Raw genomic sequence first — 12961 nt, 5'->3', positions numbered from 1 at the left:
TTTATAGTTTGGTGAGGAAATTACACATATACCCCTCAACTAGTACATAAAAAGACACATGTATCCCTCAACTAGTACTTGAAAAGACAATTATGCCCCCAAATAATTGAGGAATTAATTGGGTATAACTCAAAAATAATTTTAGTTCAGTAAAATTAATTTTATTTCAGTAAAAATAATTTCAGTTCAATTCAGAATTCGGTTTTCTTAAAGAAGAATTATAATAGAAAATCAGTAAAAATAATTTCACTTCAGCAAAAATAATTTAAGTTCAATAAAATTAATTAAAGTTCAGTACAAATAATTTAAGTTCAACAAATATAATTTTTTGTTTCAGTAAAAATAATCTTAGTTCAGCAAAAATAAGGTGAAGTGAACGAGGTTTAATTATGTAATTTGAAATTATGAATGTGTCAAAATAGTTAGAGGTAAACATAATTTATTTAAGTAGTTAAAACTGGTGAACCACAATAAAACATACTATACTTGTACTTGTTTGTTGAAGATGGTCTCTTATTTAACTCAATAATTGTACAAGGGGAACAAAAGAAAATACGTATAACTCAAACCTGTAGAGAAAGAATGACATTCACAGCATCAAATAGGCGCTCAGCTTCCATTTTCTCTTCCTCAAGTTCAGGAAACATTTTTGCAAATAGCAGTGCAACCTGTAAAACAATACCATTGGAACATAACGACAAGCAAAAAAGGATACATATCAACCACAATCCCTTGGATAATTAGTATTTCAAGTTGTTTTAAGCTTGTTTGAAATTCATGAAATTTTTTATACACTCATATAAGTCATTTTTAAAGTGCACTAATGTTATTTTTTGCTCATTTGAAATTAATCAAATTTTTATATACAAACATATAAGTTATTTAAGGCGCATTAATGTTATTTTTTGCTCATTTGATGATTACATGATCAATAATAATTAATTGAGTAATATATACCATCAGATTAAAAAGGGAAATAGTTCTCATTTTTATCATGAAGCATACAATTTAAATGAAATATAATATTTTGCTTTCTGTTTGAAAATGTATGTATTTAATCACCTTGAGTCCTTCCGCAAAAGTAAGTGTGAAAAAGCAAGGGTATGTTGGGAGTTTGTAGTGTAAACACAAATAATTTTTTTCCTAAAGAGGAAATGGTGCAATATTTGTGAAACTTCCGACAAGTGGTGCAATAATAAAAGAATGGAGGAAGTATTATATTATACTTTGTATTATATTATATTATATCATTAATTATTATTATTATAATATAAATTATAAAAATAAACTATCATTCTACTTTGCATTTTTTTCTTTGAAAGTTAATTTTTGCTCCGTTTAGGATTTTCACTTTATTTGCTTTTAGTGTAGCATTTTTTTATTGATTTATTTATAATTAAAAATAACCACTATTCAATAATTATAATTATATAAAGTTAAAACTTGATTATTAATTATTGCAAAATAAGATAAAGTTCAATTACATGTACATAAAACATTTTGCTAGTCAAAGTATGCGACAAAATTAGGACAGATGGAGTATATGAATACATTGCACAGGTAGACAAATTAGGGTCTGTTCTGATACGATTATTTTTAGTGCAGTTGAGCTCAGCTTTAATAAGTTCAATTCAGCTCAGCTCTAATAAGTTAATTTCAGTTGAACTCAGTCCGTCAATCAGAACAGGCTCTTAGTTATTAATTAACCAAAAGTTCTATTCGAAAATAAAACGCCATAAGGCCATAATAATTAAATTTCTTTCATTTTTTTTTTTATGATGTCTAATGAATTATTAACTTTTAACACCAGTATACATATCAAATTGAAATTACTATGTTTCAATTTAGTAAATTATTATTAAATTAGTATTGTAATTTACCAGTAGGCTAAATAAAAGCCATCCATTGCACGAAACTTAAGTTAGTTGCTTTAATATAAACTTAGCAGATACTGTACTATTTTGTTTGAAATAAGTCAAAATAGTTAGAGGTAAACATAATTTGTTTAAGTAATTAAAGCTGATGAACCACAACAAAACATATAATTGTACAAGGGGAACAAAAGAAAATACGTATAACTCAAACCTGTAGAGAAAGAATGACATTCACAGCATCAAATAGGTGCTCAGCTTCCATTTTTTCTTCCTCAAGTTCAGGAAACATTTTTGCAAATAGCAGTGCAACCTATAAAACAATACCCTTGGAACAGATAAGCAAAAAAGGATACAAAATCTTCTGGTAATTTCGCTTGGATTAATGAAATTTTTATATACACTCATATAAGTCATTTTAAGGCGCACTAATGTTATTTTTTGCTCATTTAAAATTAATAAAAATTTTATATATACTCATATGAGTCATTTTAAGGCACACTAATGTTATTTTTTGGTCATTTGATGATTACATGAACAATAATCATTAAAATGAGTTAAAATATACCATCCTGGGAAATAGTTCTCATTGAAGCATACAATTTAAATGAAGTTCTACCTCCGATTTTTTTAGTTGCAACTTTAGAATATTTTATCTTACAAAAAATACCCCAAAGTTGCAACTAAAAAAAATCGAAGGTAGTATAACATTTTGCTTTTTGATTGAAAACGTTTGTATTCAATCACCTTAAGTCCTTCCGCAGTGCAATCAGAGACTTGCCAGCCGTGATCTGGTGTTGAGAAAGTCCATGAACCTTCACTAATATGCCTATACATCTCCTTAAAATTTCCTGATGGATTCTCCCTAACCTTTTGCAGTTGAACATCACAATTTAGATAGTCGCAATACATGAGTAAAGATATTAGAAATTTCACAAGATATTTAATACATGTGAAATACTCGCAATGATATTCATAGGCCTCTTAAGAAATTATTCTCTATGAAAAATTAAAGGTTTAAAAATTTGCTTACATATGTTTCACGTAAATGAAAAGTATCTCGTGATATTTTGTACTACCTCCATTACTTTTTAGATGCAATAAAGGAGTATATTTTGTGAGATATAATTTTTTTTTTTTTTTTTTTTGTTGCAATTAAAAAGTTACGGAGGTAGTAGTTTGTTGAGTGAGTGAAATAAAACCCGTGAGGCTTTGAGAAAACCGTGTGTTTTCTTAAGTGATGTTGCATATTCGTCAGTAAGACCACTGGCAGATATTGCGTGAAATGCTAGTGCTGCATCCCAAGTTTGGCAACCAAGGGCCTGCTCCCAAATTTGTATGAGGATCTAAAGAAGTTTTCAAAGACTCAAGCTTTGTTTATCTGGTTTTCCAATTTGGAACCAGAGAGTTTTTTTTTATATGCTCTGCTATTGAAGATTGAAAAAATACATCAAAAAACCCCTTGCGGCTACAAGGCCCAAAGGGCTTATATACATGTATTCTAAGAAAACCTACATAGCTGTACAAAGAGACAAAAAGGAAGAAAAAAATCATGTGAACAAATCACATGTTACAAATACATACAATAACAAATATTTACATCACACAGCAAGCAAAATAAACAGAGCAAAATATGGGAGGAGCAGCACATGATTTTCAATATGCCCCCCTCAAGTTGGATCCGAGGGAACGAGGCCCAACTTGAAGGATAAGTGTTTGTGCTGCTGTTCACTAAGTGACTTGGTCATCAAATCTGCTAATTGAAGAAAGGATCTCACATGTAAAACATTGAGAGTTCCATCCTGTATGCGATCCCTGACATAATGGCAATCCACATCAAGATGTTTAGTTCTTTCATGAAAGATAGGATTGTGAGCAAGATGAAGGGCTGATTGATTATCGCAGAACATGTCAATTGGTTTCTCTACATCAAACCCAATCTCCTCCAATAAATGTATTAACCATTCAATCTCACTAGTTGTCTGAGACATACATCTGTACTCCGCTTCAGTGGACGATTTAGACACTGTCTTTTGCTTCTTTGTCTTCCAAGAAACCAAGCATCCTCCTAAAAATACACAGTACCCGGTTAAGGACTTAGCACTATAAGCACAAGCACCCCAATCTGAGTCGCAAAAGGCTGACACTTTCATGTTTGTTTCTGCAGGATAATATAGACCCCAATTCATTGTCCCAGCAAGATATTTGATTACATGAATTGCTGCTTTCAAATGCGGCTTTCTTGGTGATTGCATATATTGACTTAATTGTTGTACGCTATATGATATATCTGGTCTCGTAAGATTCAGATATAATAGTTTTCCAACAATTCGTCTATAAATTTCTGGATCTTCAATCAATTCTCCTTTCTCAATAGACAATTTGATTCCCTTTGGAAATGGAAATTTTGTAGGTTTACATCCTTCCATTCCAGTAGATTTCAAAATGTCTAAAATGTATTTTCTTTGGTTCATGACTGTTCCTTTTGCATTCCTCGCAACTTCTATTCCAAGAAAATATCTCATTTCACCTAAATCCTTAATGGTGAAAGCTTCATTCAATCCCTTCTTCACTCTCATTACCTCATCTTCATCATCTCCACTAATTAGAAGATCATCTACATACACCAAGATCAAGGTTTGTTTCCCATTTTGCTTCTTAGAGAATAATGAATAATCTTTCTTGCTTTGTTTGTATCCTTTCTCTAAGAAATATTTTGTAAGCTCAATATTCCATTGCCTTGACGCTTGTTTAAGACCATAGATGCTCTTCTTTAATCTACATACCTCACCTTCTTTTTCCTCTGTATAACCTCTTGGCGGCTTCATGTATACTTCTTCATCTAGATAACCGTGCAAAAAGGCATTGTTTATGTCAAAATGGTGTAACTTCCAATTAAGCTTTGTAGCAAGAGCCACAAGGGTTCTCACTGTACTGAGCTTGGCTACAGGTGAAAAGGTGTGCTTGTAATCCTTTCCTTTTACCTGTTTATCTCCTCTAGCTACTAATCTAGCTTTCAACCTTTCAATTTCACCATTTGGTTTAAATTTGATTTTATATACCCATTTTGAATCGATTGTTGTTTTTCCTGGTGGTAACTTTTCCAAATCCCACGTATGATTGTTCTCCATTGCCTTTAGTTCTTGTTCCATTGCCTTTACCCATTCTGGATCCTTGGATGCCTTGCCATAGTGCGCTGGTTCCTTCACCAAGAGAACATTGTTTAAAGAAGCAATGTAATCTTGTGAATACATTTTCAAATCTGTTAACTTCGCTGAGATCAAGTTTTTTGACAGATCACCATTTCTTTTCCCTGGTATGTCTGTTATATAATCAATGAATTTCCTTGGTAAAATAGAATTTCTACTTGACCTTCTCTCACCTCCTTCTTCTTGATTTACTTGCTCCATGGGAACCTCTTCTGTTAGCTCTGCTGTAAGCTCTCGATCATCATCATTATCAGCATTCAAATTATTGTCAATCTCCTCCTGCTCCAAAAAATCGATCTCATCTTCAATCTCTAATAGATCTTTTCTGAGACCTCTCACAACACCATTATCTTCATTTGTAACCAAAAAGGGAAATATATTTTCTTTAAAAACAACATCTCTACTCACGAATATTTTTCTGCTTTCAAGTTCCAGTAACTTATACCCCTTTTGATTGTAAGGGTATCCCAACATAATACACCTTAATCCTCTTGGAGCAAACTTGTCTCCCGGCTTCCTATGCGGGCTTGCATAGCACAAACTTCCAATGACTCTCAAATGGGCATACTCTGGTTCTTTCTTCATGAGCCTGTAATATGGTGTTTCCCATTTAATCACTGCACTTGGCAGTAAATTAATTAGGTGAGTAGCTGCCAGAATGCATTCACCCCATAAATATGTAGGTAGGCCTGCATGTAATTTCAATGCTCTAGCTGTTTCAAGCAAGAATCTGTGCTTTCTCTCAACCCTTGCGTTCTGTTGAGGCACTCCTTCAACACTTCTTTGATTATGATTCCTTTATCAGCTAGAATCTTCCCACATTCATTCTGAAAAATTTCGGTTCCATTATCGCTCCTCAAAATTTTAACTGAGGTTTTAAATTGATTCTCTACATGAGCTAGGAAATTGCAAATGACAGATTTCACCTGTTCTTTACTTGACAGCAAATGTGTACATGTTGCCCTGTTGTAATCATCTACAATCGTTAGAAAATAACTTGCTCCTGTAATAGATTTAGTCCTATAAGGACCCCACAAATCAATATGTATTAAATCAAATATGCTTGCAGCTATTGATTTGTTGGGAGCAAAAGGAAGCTTATGATGCTTCGCTACAGAACAAGTGTCACAAAAGTACTCCTTTAAATCACTACATTTGCAAAAATTCAAATGTTGCATCTTAGACGCGGAAACATGTCCAAGTCTAGCATGCATCAAGTCTAAATTTACTACTTTATTACATTTCTTCATCTCTTCTTTCTTCATGCTAACTTCCTGCATTCCTGTCTTCTCTTCATTCATCACTAGCTTATACAGGTCATTCTCATTCTTCCCAAACTTTACATTCTGATCAGTGGAAGGGTCCTGTAACAAGCATCCATATCTATCAAATAACAGTCTTACATCTGTCTTTTCGACCAATTTCCCGACAGACAACAAGTTATGTTTGAAGTCATCGACATACAACACATCATTCAAGACCACATTAGGATTTATCCTCACACTTCCAATTTCAGAGACAACTTTAATGGTGCCATCAGGAAGGCCTACCCTGATTCTTTTATCTAGAGTTTTTAAATTGTGCAAAATATTTTTGTTCCCTGTCATGTGGTCACTAGCACCTGAATCTATCAACCAAGTATTCTCAGATGAATTTTTTTCATTATTTACTGCATTAATAACTGTAATCTTACCAGCAAAATTGCTCTGGCTGCTCATACCTCCTTTCTTCTTCTCTTCCAATGCTTTCATCACTTCTTGAACCACGTTAGCAATGAAGGTATTGTCTGACTTCATTCCATTTGACTCTCTGGATTCAAGTGGATTGTCATTCACAACAGCATTTACGTCTGCAAGGATATTTGATGCTAGCCTTTGAGTCGATTTTCCCTTGCCACTCTTGAACCATTCCGGATATCCCAACAATTTAAAACATTCATCCTTCACATGTCCTCTCATTCCACAATGCTCACATTTCTTGGCTTGCTTCTCAAGCCTCATTTTCTTGTAATCCTTCTTTTGGAAGTTCTCAATGGCCCTAAAGCTTTGGTTATGTCTGTTTGCAGCCAATGCACTAATTTCAGAACCTACATTGTTCATCTCCCCAGTAAGCTGCTTTTGCCTCTCCACCTGAAGTACCAAATTGTATGCTTTGTTCACTGGGATGAGAGGTTCAGCGCTCAAGAAATTGCTCTTCATCTGGTCATATCCAGAATTGAGTCCCATAAGAAACTTCATGAGTTTGTTGTTCTGCTGCATTTCGAATACTTTCTTCACTACATTACATGTGCATTTGCTCATTGCACCACATGCACACTCTGGTAATTCCTCCAGTTCTTCAATCTGGTCCCACAGATCTTTCAGTTTGCAATAATAATCTCCCACTGGAAGATTGTTTTGTTCGAGTTCCCAGAGTTCCTTTTTGAGTTGAAATAGCTGAGGAGCGTTTGTTTGCCCATATCTCTCAACTATTTCTTCCCACAGCTTCTTGGTGGACTGCATCGTCACTAGGCTACTCGCAATTTCAGGTTTCATGGTAGCCAACAACCATGACCTTACCATGTAATCACATCTCGTCCATTTCTGGATTTCATCTGGTCCCTGTGAAGGCTTAGGGTGCTTACCATCAAGAAAGGCCAGTTTGTTCTTAGCTCCTAGAGCAATTCTCACACTTCTACTCCACTTTAAGAAGTTATTGCCATCAAGCATAATGTTCCCAAGCGGTGTTGAAGCACTTTCATTTACAGCAATAAAAAGAGGATCCTTGTATGGATTCAAATTGCTGGTTGTGTTTGGATCACCCATTTTGTTGAAAGACTAATTTTTTTTTTTTTTTTGTTTAAAACAATTCAAGAGCCTATGAAAACTCTTAATCACCGAGGATCTTACAACCCCGCTCTGATACCATAAAGAAGTTTTCAAAGACTCAAGCTTTGTTTATCTGGTTTTCCAATTTGGAACCAGAGAGTTTTTTTTTATATGCTCTGCTATTGAAGATTGAAAAAATACATCAAAAAACCCCTTGCGGCTACAAGGCCCAAAGGGCTTATATACATGTATTCTAAGAAAACCTACATAGCTGTACAAAGAGACAAAAAGGAAGAAAAAAATCATGTGAACAAATCACATGTTACAAATACATACAATAACAAATATTTACAGCACACAGCAAGCAAAATAAACAGAGAAAAATATGGGAGGAGCAGCACATGATTTTCAATAGATCATAAGTATATTGCATACGAAAAATAATTGTTACACAACATTGTTACTGTGTTAGTGTGTTACACCACAATTTTTCATCGTTACTAAAATTTACCGTAAACTTCATCCCATCCTCAGAAACCCACAAATAATCTGGGATTCTGGCTAGATGTTTCTTGTATGCTATTGAATTCGGATCTTCCGCCCAACAAGCCATCAAACAAAGTACCTGTGCCACACTTGCTTAATAAGTAATACAACAAAAGAAAGTAAAGATGCAAATCGAGGGCTAAGGGCTTGTTTGTAATCATTGTGAATGGAAACAATGTGTACCTTCTCCCAACAATATTAAATAATTCCAAGTTAATTCTAGACTAATCTAACAATATTTCATATGAAAATGGTTTTGTAAATGTAATATTGAGTATTACAACCAAATCGTAATAGTACATGCTCTTATGTTGAATCCTATCTTATTTATTTGTTCATAACACTCCAATCCATGCGTTTTAAATGTACCGTCAAAGTTAGTATGATTTGGTCAATAAAAGATAAATACTTCGTATAGCCTATTTGTGTAGCACTACATAAGTATCAAGTATGGATGTATATAGTATAAGAACCTGGATGCATCGGTAAAGAATCAGGGAGTAGCCAAAGCTCTGGAGGCGTTGGGTTGCACCCATCCCATTCGTACACTCCAAGCACCTATAGTAATCGGTCCAAAGCCAAAAGTAGGGCCAGCTTGTTACAAGTTTTTCTGTTACTCGAGATAAAAAGATTATGTAACAAACTACATACACTTTGGTAGTCTTTTGAACCCATTTTCACGCTCTTTATGTCAGCCGTTTAAGGAACATAACATGAAAGCGTATTCAAAATAACTCACATGCATGTTTTTCTTCAAAAAAAAAAAGAAAAAGAACTCACATGTTATGAACGTCATTTGTAACGAAAGCATGTTTATAATATATATGGTGCTCACGTTGTACATAAATTCTTGTCAAAAAAAAGTAGAAGGCTTAAATTTGGTAGTATTCTAGCTAGCTAGCTACTTTCAATCAAACAAAAAAAAAACACATAGTAAAGAAGGAGATTAGTATGAACAAACCAAGAGCCAAAATTTTCCCCAAGATGGAATGCTCGTAGCACCACCATGGTCAAGGATCCATTGACGACCCCTTGCAACCGCGTTATCTTCACCATCATCAGGGCCTTCTCCCAACAACCTTAGGGCAATGTAACTAATTGCTGAACCAAACATGGTACTATGGCTATCTATGTGGAACCCCCATCCTCCGTCTTCATTCTGCAATATATTTCGGAAAAAAAAAAATTGTACTTTGTATTAAATAGGCAGAAAATAGGACAATTTATAAAATGTTATCGGGAAAAAGAAAAACAAAGGATAATAAAGTGTTAAACTGGTGTATTACACTATTTAAATACCTGATGATTGTAGATATAACGCTTTGTTTCCTTTTGGTGTTCAGGGGATAAAATCTTATTGAGATCTCCTGTAACGTATAGTGCCATTACCTGAAAGTTTATTTATTAATGCGATATCATGACTTTGTATGGAATACTCTTTGTGTGAATTTGATGCATAATACTATAACTTTCATTCATGGAATCTACTCGATCAATAAAAAGTAAAAAAAGAAAAAAAAAAAAAGAGTTAAAGAGCTAATAAAAGTATAAAATACAACTGGCTATTCAAACCGGTTAATATAAGTAGTTATATCAACACTACTCCCTCTGATCCATTTTTAATATTTTGCTCTATTTGACTTTTTACAATTTTCAAGACGCATCTTAAAACTATTGTATCTCCATTTTAATAGGCATTAAAATTACGGATTATAAAAACTAGATACTCAATTAAATTTAAAATGAGATGAATCCAACAAAATCTCACATGACTATATTATTCTGTATAGATTAGTATTTTATGGCAAAAGGTTTTGAAGTCTGACCCATAATCTTGTAACGGGGCAAAAAAACTAGGAATAAAGGGAATAGCTACTTCCTCCGTGTTTTAATAAGTGTTACACTTACCAAATTCGGACGCGTCTCAATGCATTTAATCATATACTTCCCTTGATTCTATGCACCAAAAAATATATTTCGCATTACTCGCAACAAAGACGAGTTTTGCGAACTCCTAGAAAAAGGCATATATAGTTATGAAATATATAGTTATGAAAAATAAGAGCATATACTTAATAAGGGTATATACTTTAGTTAGCTATCCAACGCCACCGAGGCGTTCGTTAGCTTTTGCCATCTTTTATTTATGTACAAAATTTATTTCTTATATAGATACTTTGTATTTAAATAAAAAAAATAAAAAAAAAAACTAAGGGACACACCAGAAAATGACATGTGTCAATACTGTTGTGTCTTTTAGTATATAAGTTATTGATAATTATTGATGATTGATTAGAAAAGTCATCGTGTTAGTGTATATGAGTACTTCCTCTAATATCTATTTTTACTAATGCATAAAACACAAATGTTTTTATTTAAAATGTTGTGAGATTAGTATTAATATATATGCAGGTCTATTATATTACATTAATTTTTTCCTCTAATCCAAAGATAAATTACTATGAAACCCGTGCATCAGCGTGGGTGCTAACCTAGTGAGCTATTATATATAGCCTTTATATTTTAAATATTTATTTTGGTATATAATTTTTTATTTTACAAATATGGTTTAATTTTATATTCTAGTTATTAATATAATACAATGATCAAATTTTAAAGTACTCTATATGCTCAAAATATTACCTTTCTATGTAATTCGTGTCTATCAAAACTTCATCAATTAAAGGAGTTTTTAAGAATAATAATAAGTTACTCATTCCAAAAAAAAAAAAAAAAACCTTATGATCTATATCATTAAAGTATGAGTATATATTTATTTCATAATCTGATATATATGAATAAAGTAGGCATTTTTGGAGAGCATTGAGAGCGCCACATAAGAAAAGGTATATTTTCGACCAATGAAAAATTAGATTAATAATTTATTTTAGAATTAAAAAAATCACTCGCCACCTAAGCAAAAGCGACGAATAATATTTATGAATTTTGACACATACGAACAACGAATAGAGAATAATTAAAATTTAAATTATTTTAAAAAACCAATAATTATCTTCTCTTAAAAAAAAAAAAACTAAGTAATAATTATCTATATGGATGCAAATTTTTTATCGCAAATGTTTTTAATCTTTTCCTAGCAAATATTATAAAAATTTGATTTTAATAATGTACTCATCGAGACGAATAAAACTAAATCTCATATTACTAATTTCCCATAATTTTTAATAGTCAAACGATTATAAATGAGACTAAAATTTTAAACAGATCAAGTATATTAAAATAAACACGTAGGCAAAAGACTAAGACGAATAAAACTAAATCTTATCTGACTAATTTCCCATAATTAATAGTTAAAACAATTATAAATGAGACTACCATTTTAAATAGAACGAGTATATTAAATAAACACATAGGCAAAATACTTTTTTTGATCAATAAAAAAAACTAGATTTGTCATTTATTTTATGAATTAAAAATTTAAATTGTCACATAAGCAAAATTAGTAAATAAGGTTTGAGATTTTAAATTCAAGTGTCACATAAAATTAATAAAACAACAAAGGATAACTTTAGTGTTAAAATTAAAAAATTATCTTATGATATTAGAAATTTTATCCATATATTTAATGAATGATCTTCATAAATATACAAAATTTTAAATTAAATAAAATAATTTATTAGAATCGTGCATCGCACGGGCTTACATCTAGTAAAAATTATTTTCATAAATAAAGAAAGTTGAATACATGATTAATATAATTATGCACACGTACATAAAGTAGAAAGGGAACTAGGAAAAAAAAAAAAAGAGACCCTAAGAGACCTTGTGTGTTTCAATTTGAAACTGAACGCAACTGCAGTTGGTATGGGGTGCAATCAATTTGTTATGGCTAAATCAAAGAGCCTTCCTATTTATAATAACAGGTCTCTTTGAATAGGTTTTTTTTTTTTTTTTTTTTTCTTTTTTCAGAGTGTTACCCCTTGTGCCTTCTTAGATCCGCCTCTGGATGGGTTGGGCAATGGGGAGAGAGAATGAAATATAATTACATTGTATTGATTCACAGGTCTTAGACAATCTTAGACAAATGTGTTCTCAACTTTTTATAAGAATTTTTATTTTTTAAAAATAGCTACGGAGTATTACTTTAAGGTTTTACCTTTATGCTTGAACAAGGTCAAAATTCTATGTATTGTTTGATGAGATTTTGGCCCCTTTATATTAAGGGCATGTTCACATTTACTTAATTTCATATCAGTTTAGTTTAGTTCAGCTCTAATCAGTCCAGTTCATCTCCAATCAATTCAGTTCAGTTTAGTTCAGCTCCAATCATTTCATTTCAGTTCAGTTCAGTTCAGCTCCAATCATTTCAGTTCAGTTCAGTTCAGTTCAGCTCCTAATTTCCCTCTCTCATAAAATATTCATTTCAGATCAGTTTAGTTTAGTTCAACTCTAATCAGTTCAGCTCATTTCAGTAAATGTGAACAGACCCTAAATTTCTGGTTCCGCCATTGTTCTTAATAATATATAATTATAAATACTAATAGTTGAAGTGCATTGATAAATATGC

General features: G+C 32.2%; 1 protein-coding gene across 1 annotated transcript; it reads right to left on the bottom strand.

The window, feature by feature from the left end:
- Positions 1-6192: 6192 nt before the first annotated feature.
- On the bottom strand, positions 6193-7910 carry LOC145641962 (uncharacterized). Its single transcript, XM_081692997.1, has 2 exons — positions 6774-7910; positions 6193-6444 (listed from the first exon to the last, which is right to left on the bottom strand). Exons 1-2 carry the CDS (start codon positions 7882-7884, stop codon positions 6431-6433), a joined length of 1125 nt encoding a protein of 374 aa, XP_081549123.1. The 5' UTR covers positions 7885-7910; the 3' UTR covers positions 6193-6430.
- Between the last annotated feature and the right edge of the window lie 5051 nt (positions 7911-12961).

Source organism: Chenopodium album, chromosome 8, assembly GCF_948465745.1.
Source record: "Chenopodium album chromosome 8, dcCheAlbu1.1, whole genome shotgun sequence".
Taxonomy (NCBI): Eukaryota; Viridiplantae; Streptophyta; class Magnoliopsida; order Caryophyllales; family Amaranthaceae; genus Chenopodium; species Chenopodium album.
Note: the sequence above shows the minus strand (reverse complement) of the source record. Positions and strands in the feature narration are given on the sequence as shown.

Bases quoted from the DNA above. Each gene is read 5' to 3' on its own strand.
- LOC145641962 (XM_081692997.1), bottom strand. From the start codon at position 7,884: ATGGGTGATCCAAACACAACCAGCAATTTGAATCCATACAAGGATCCT.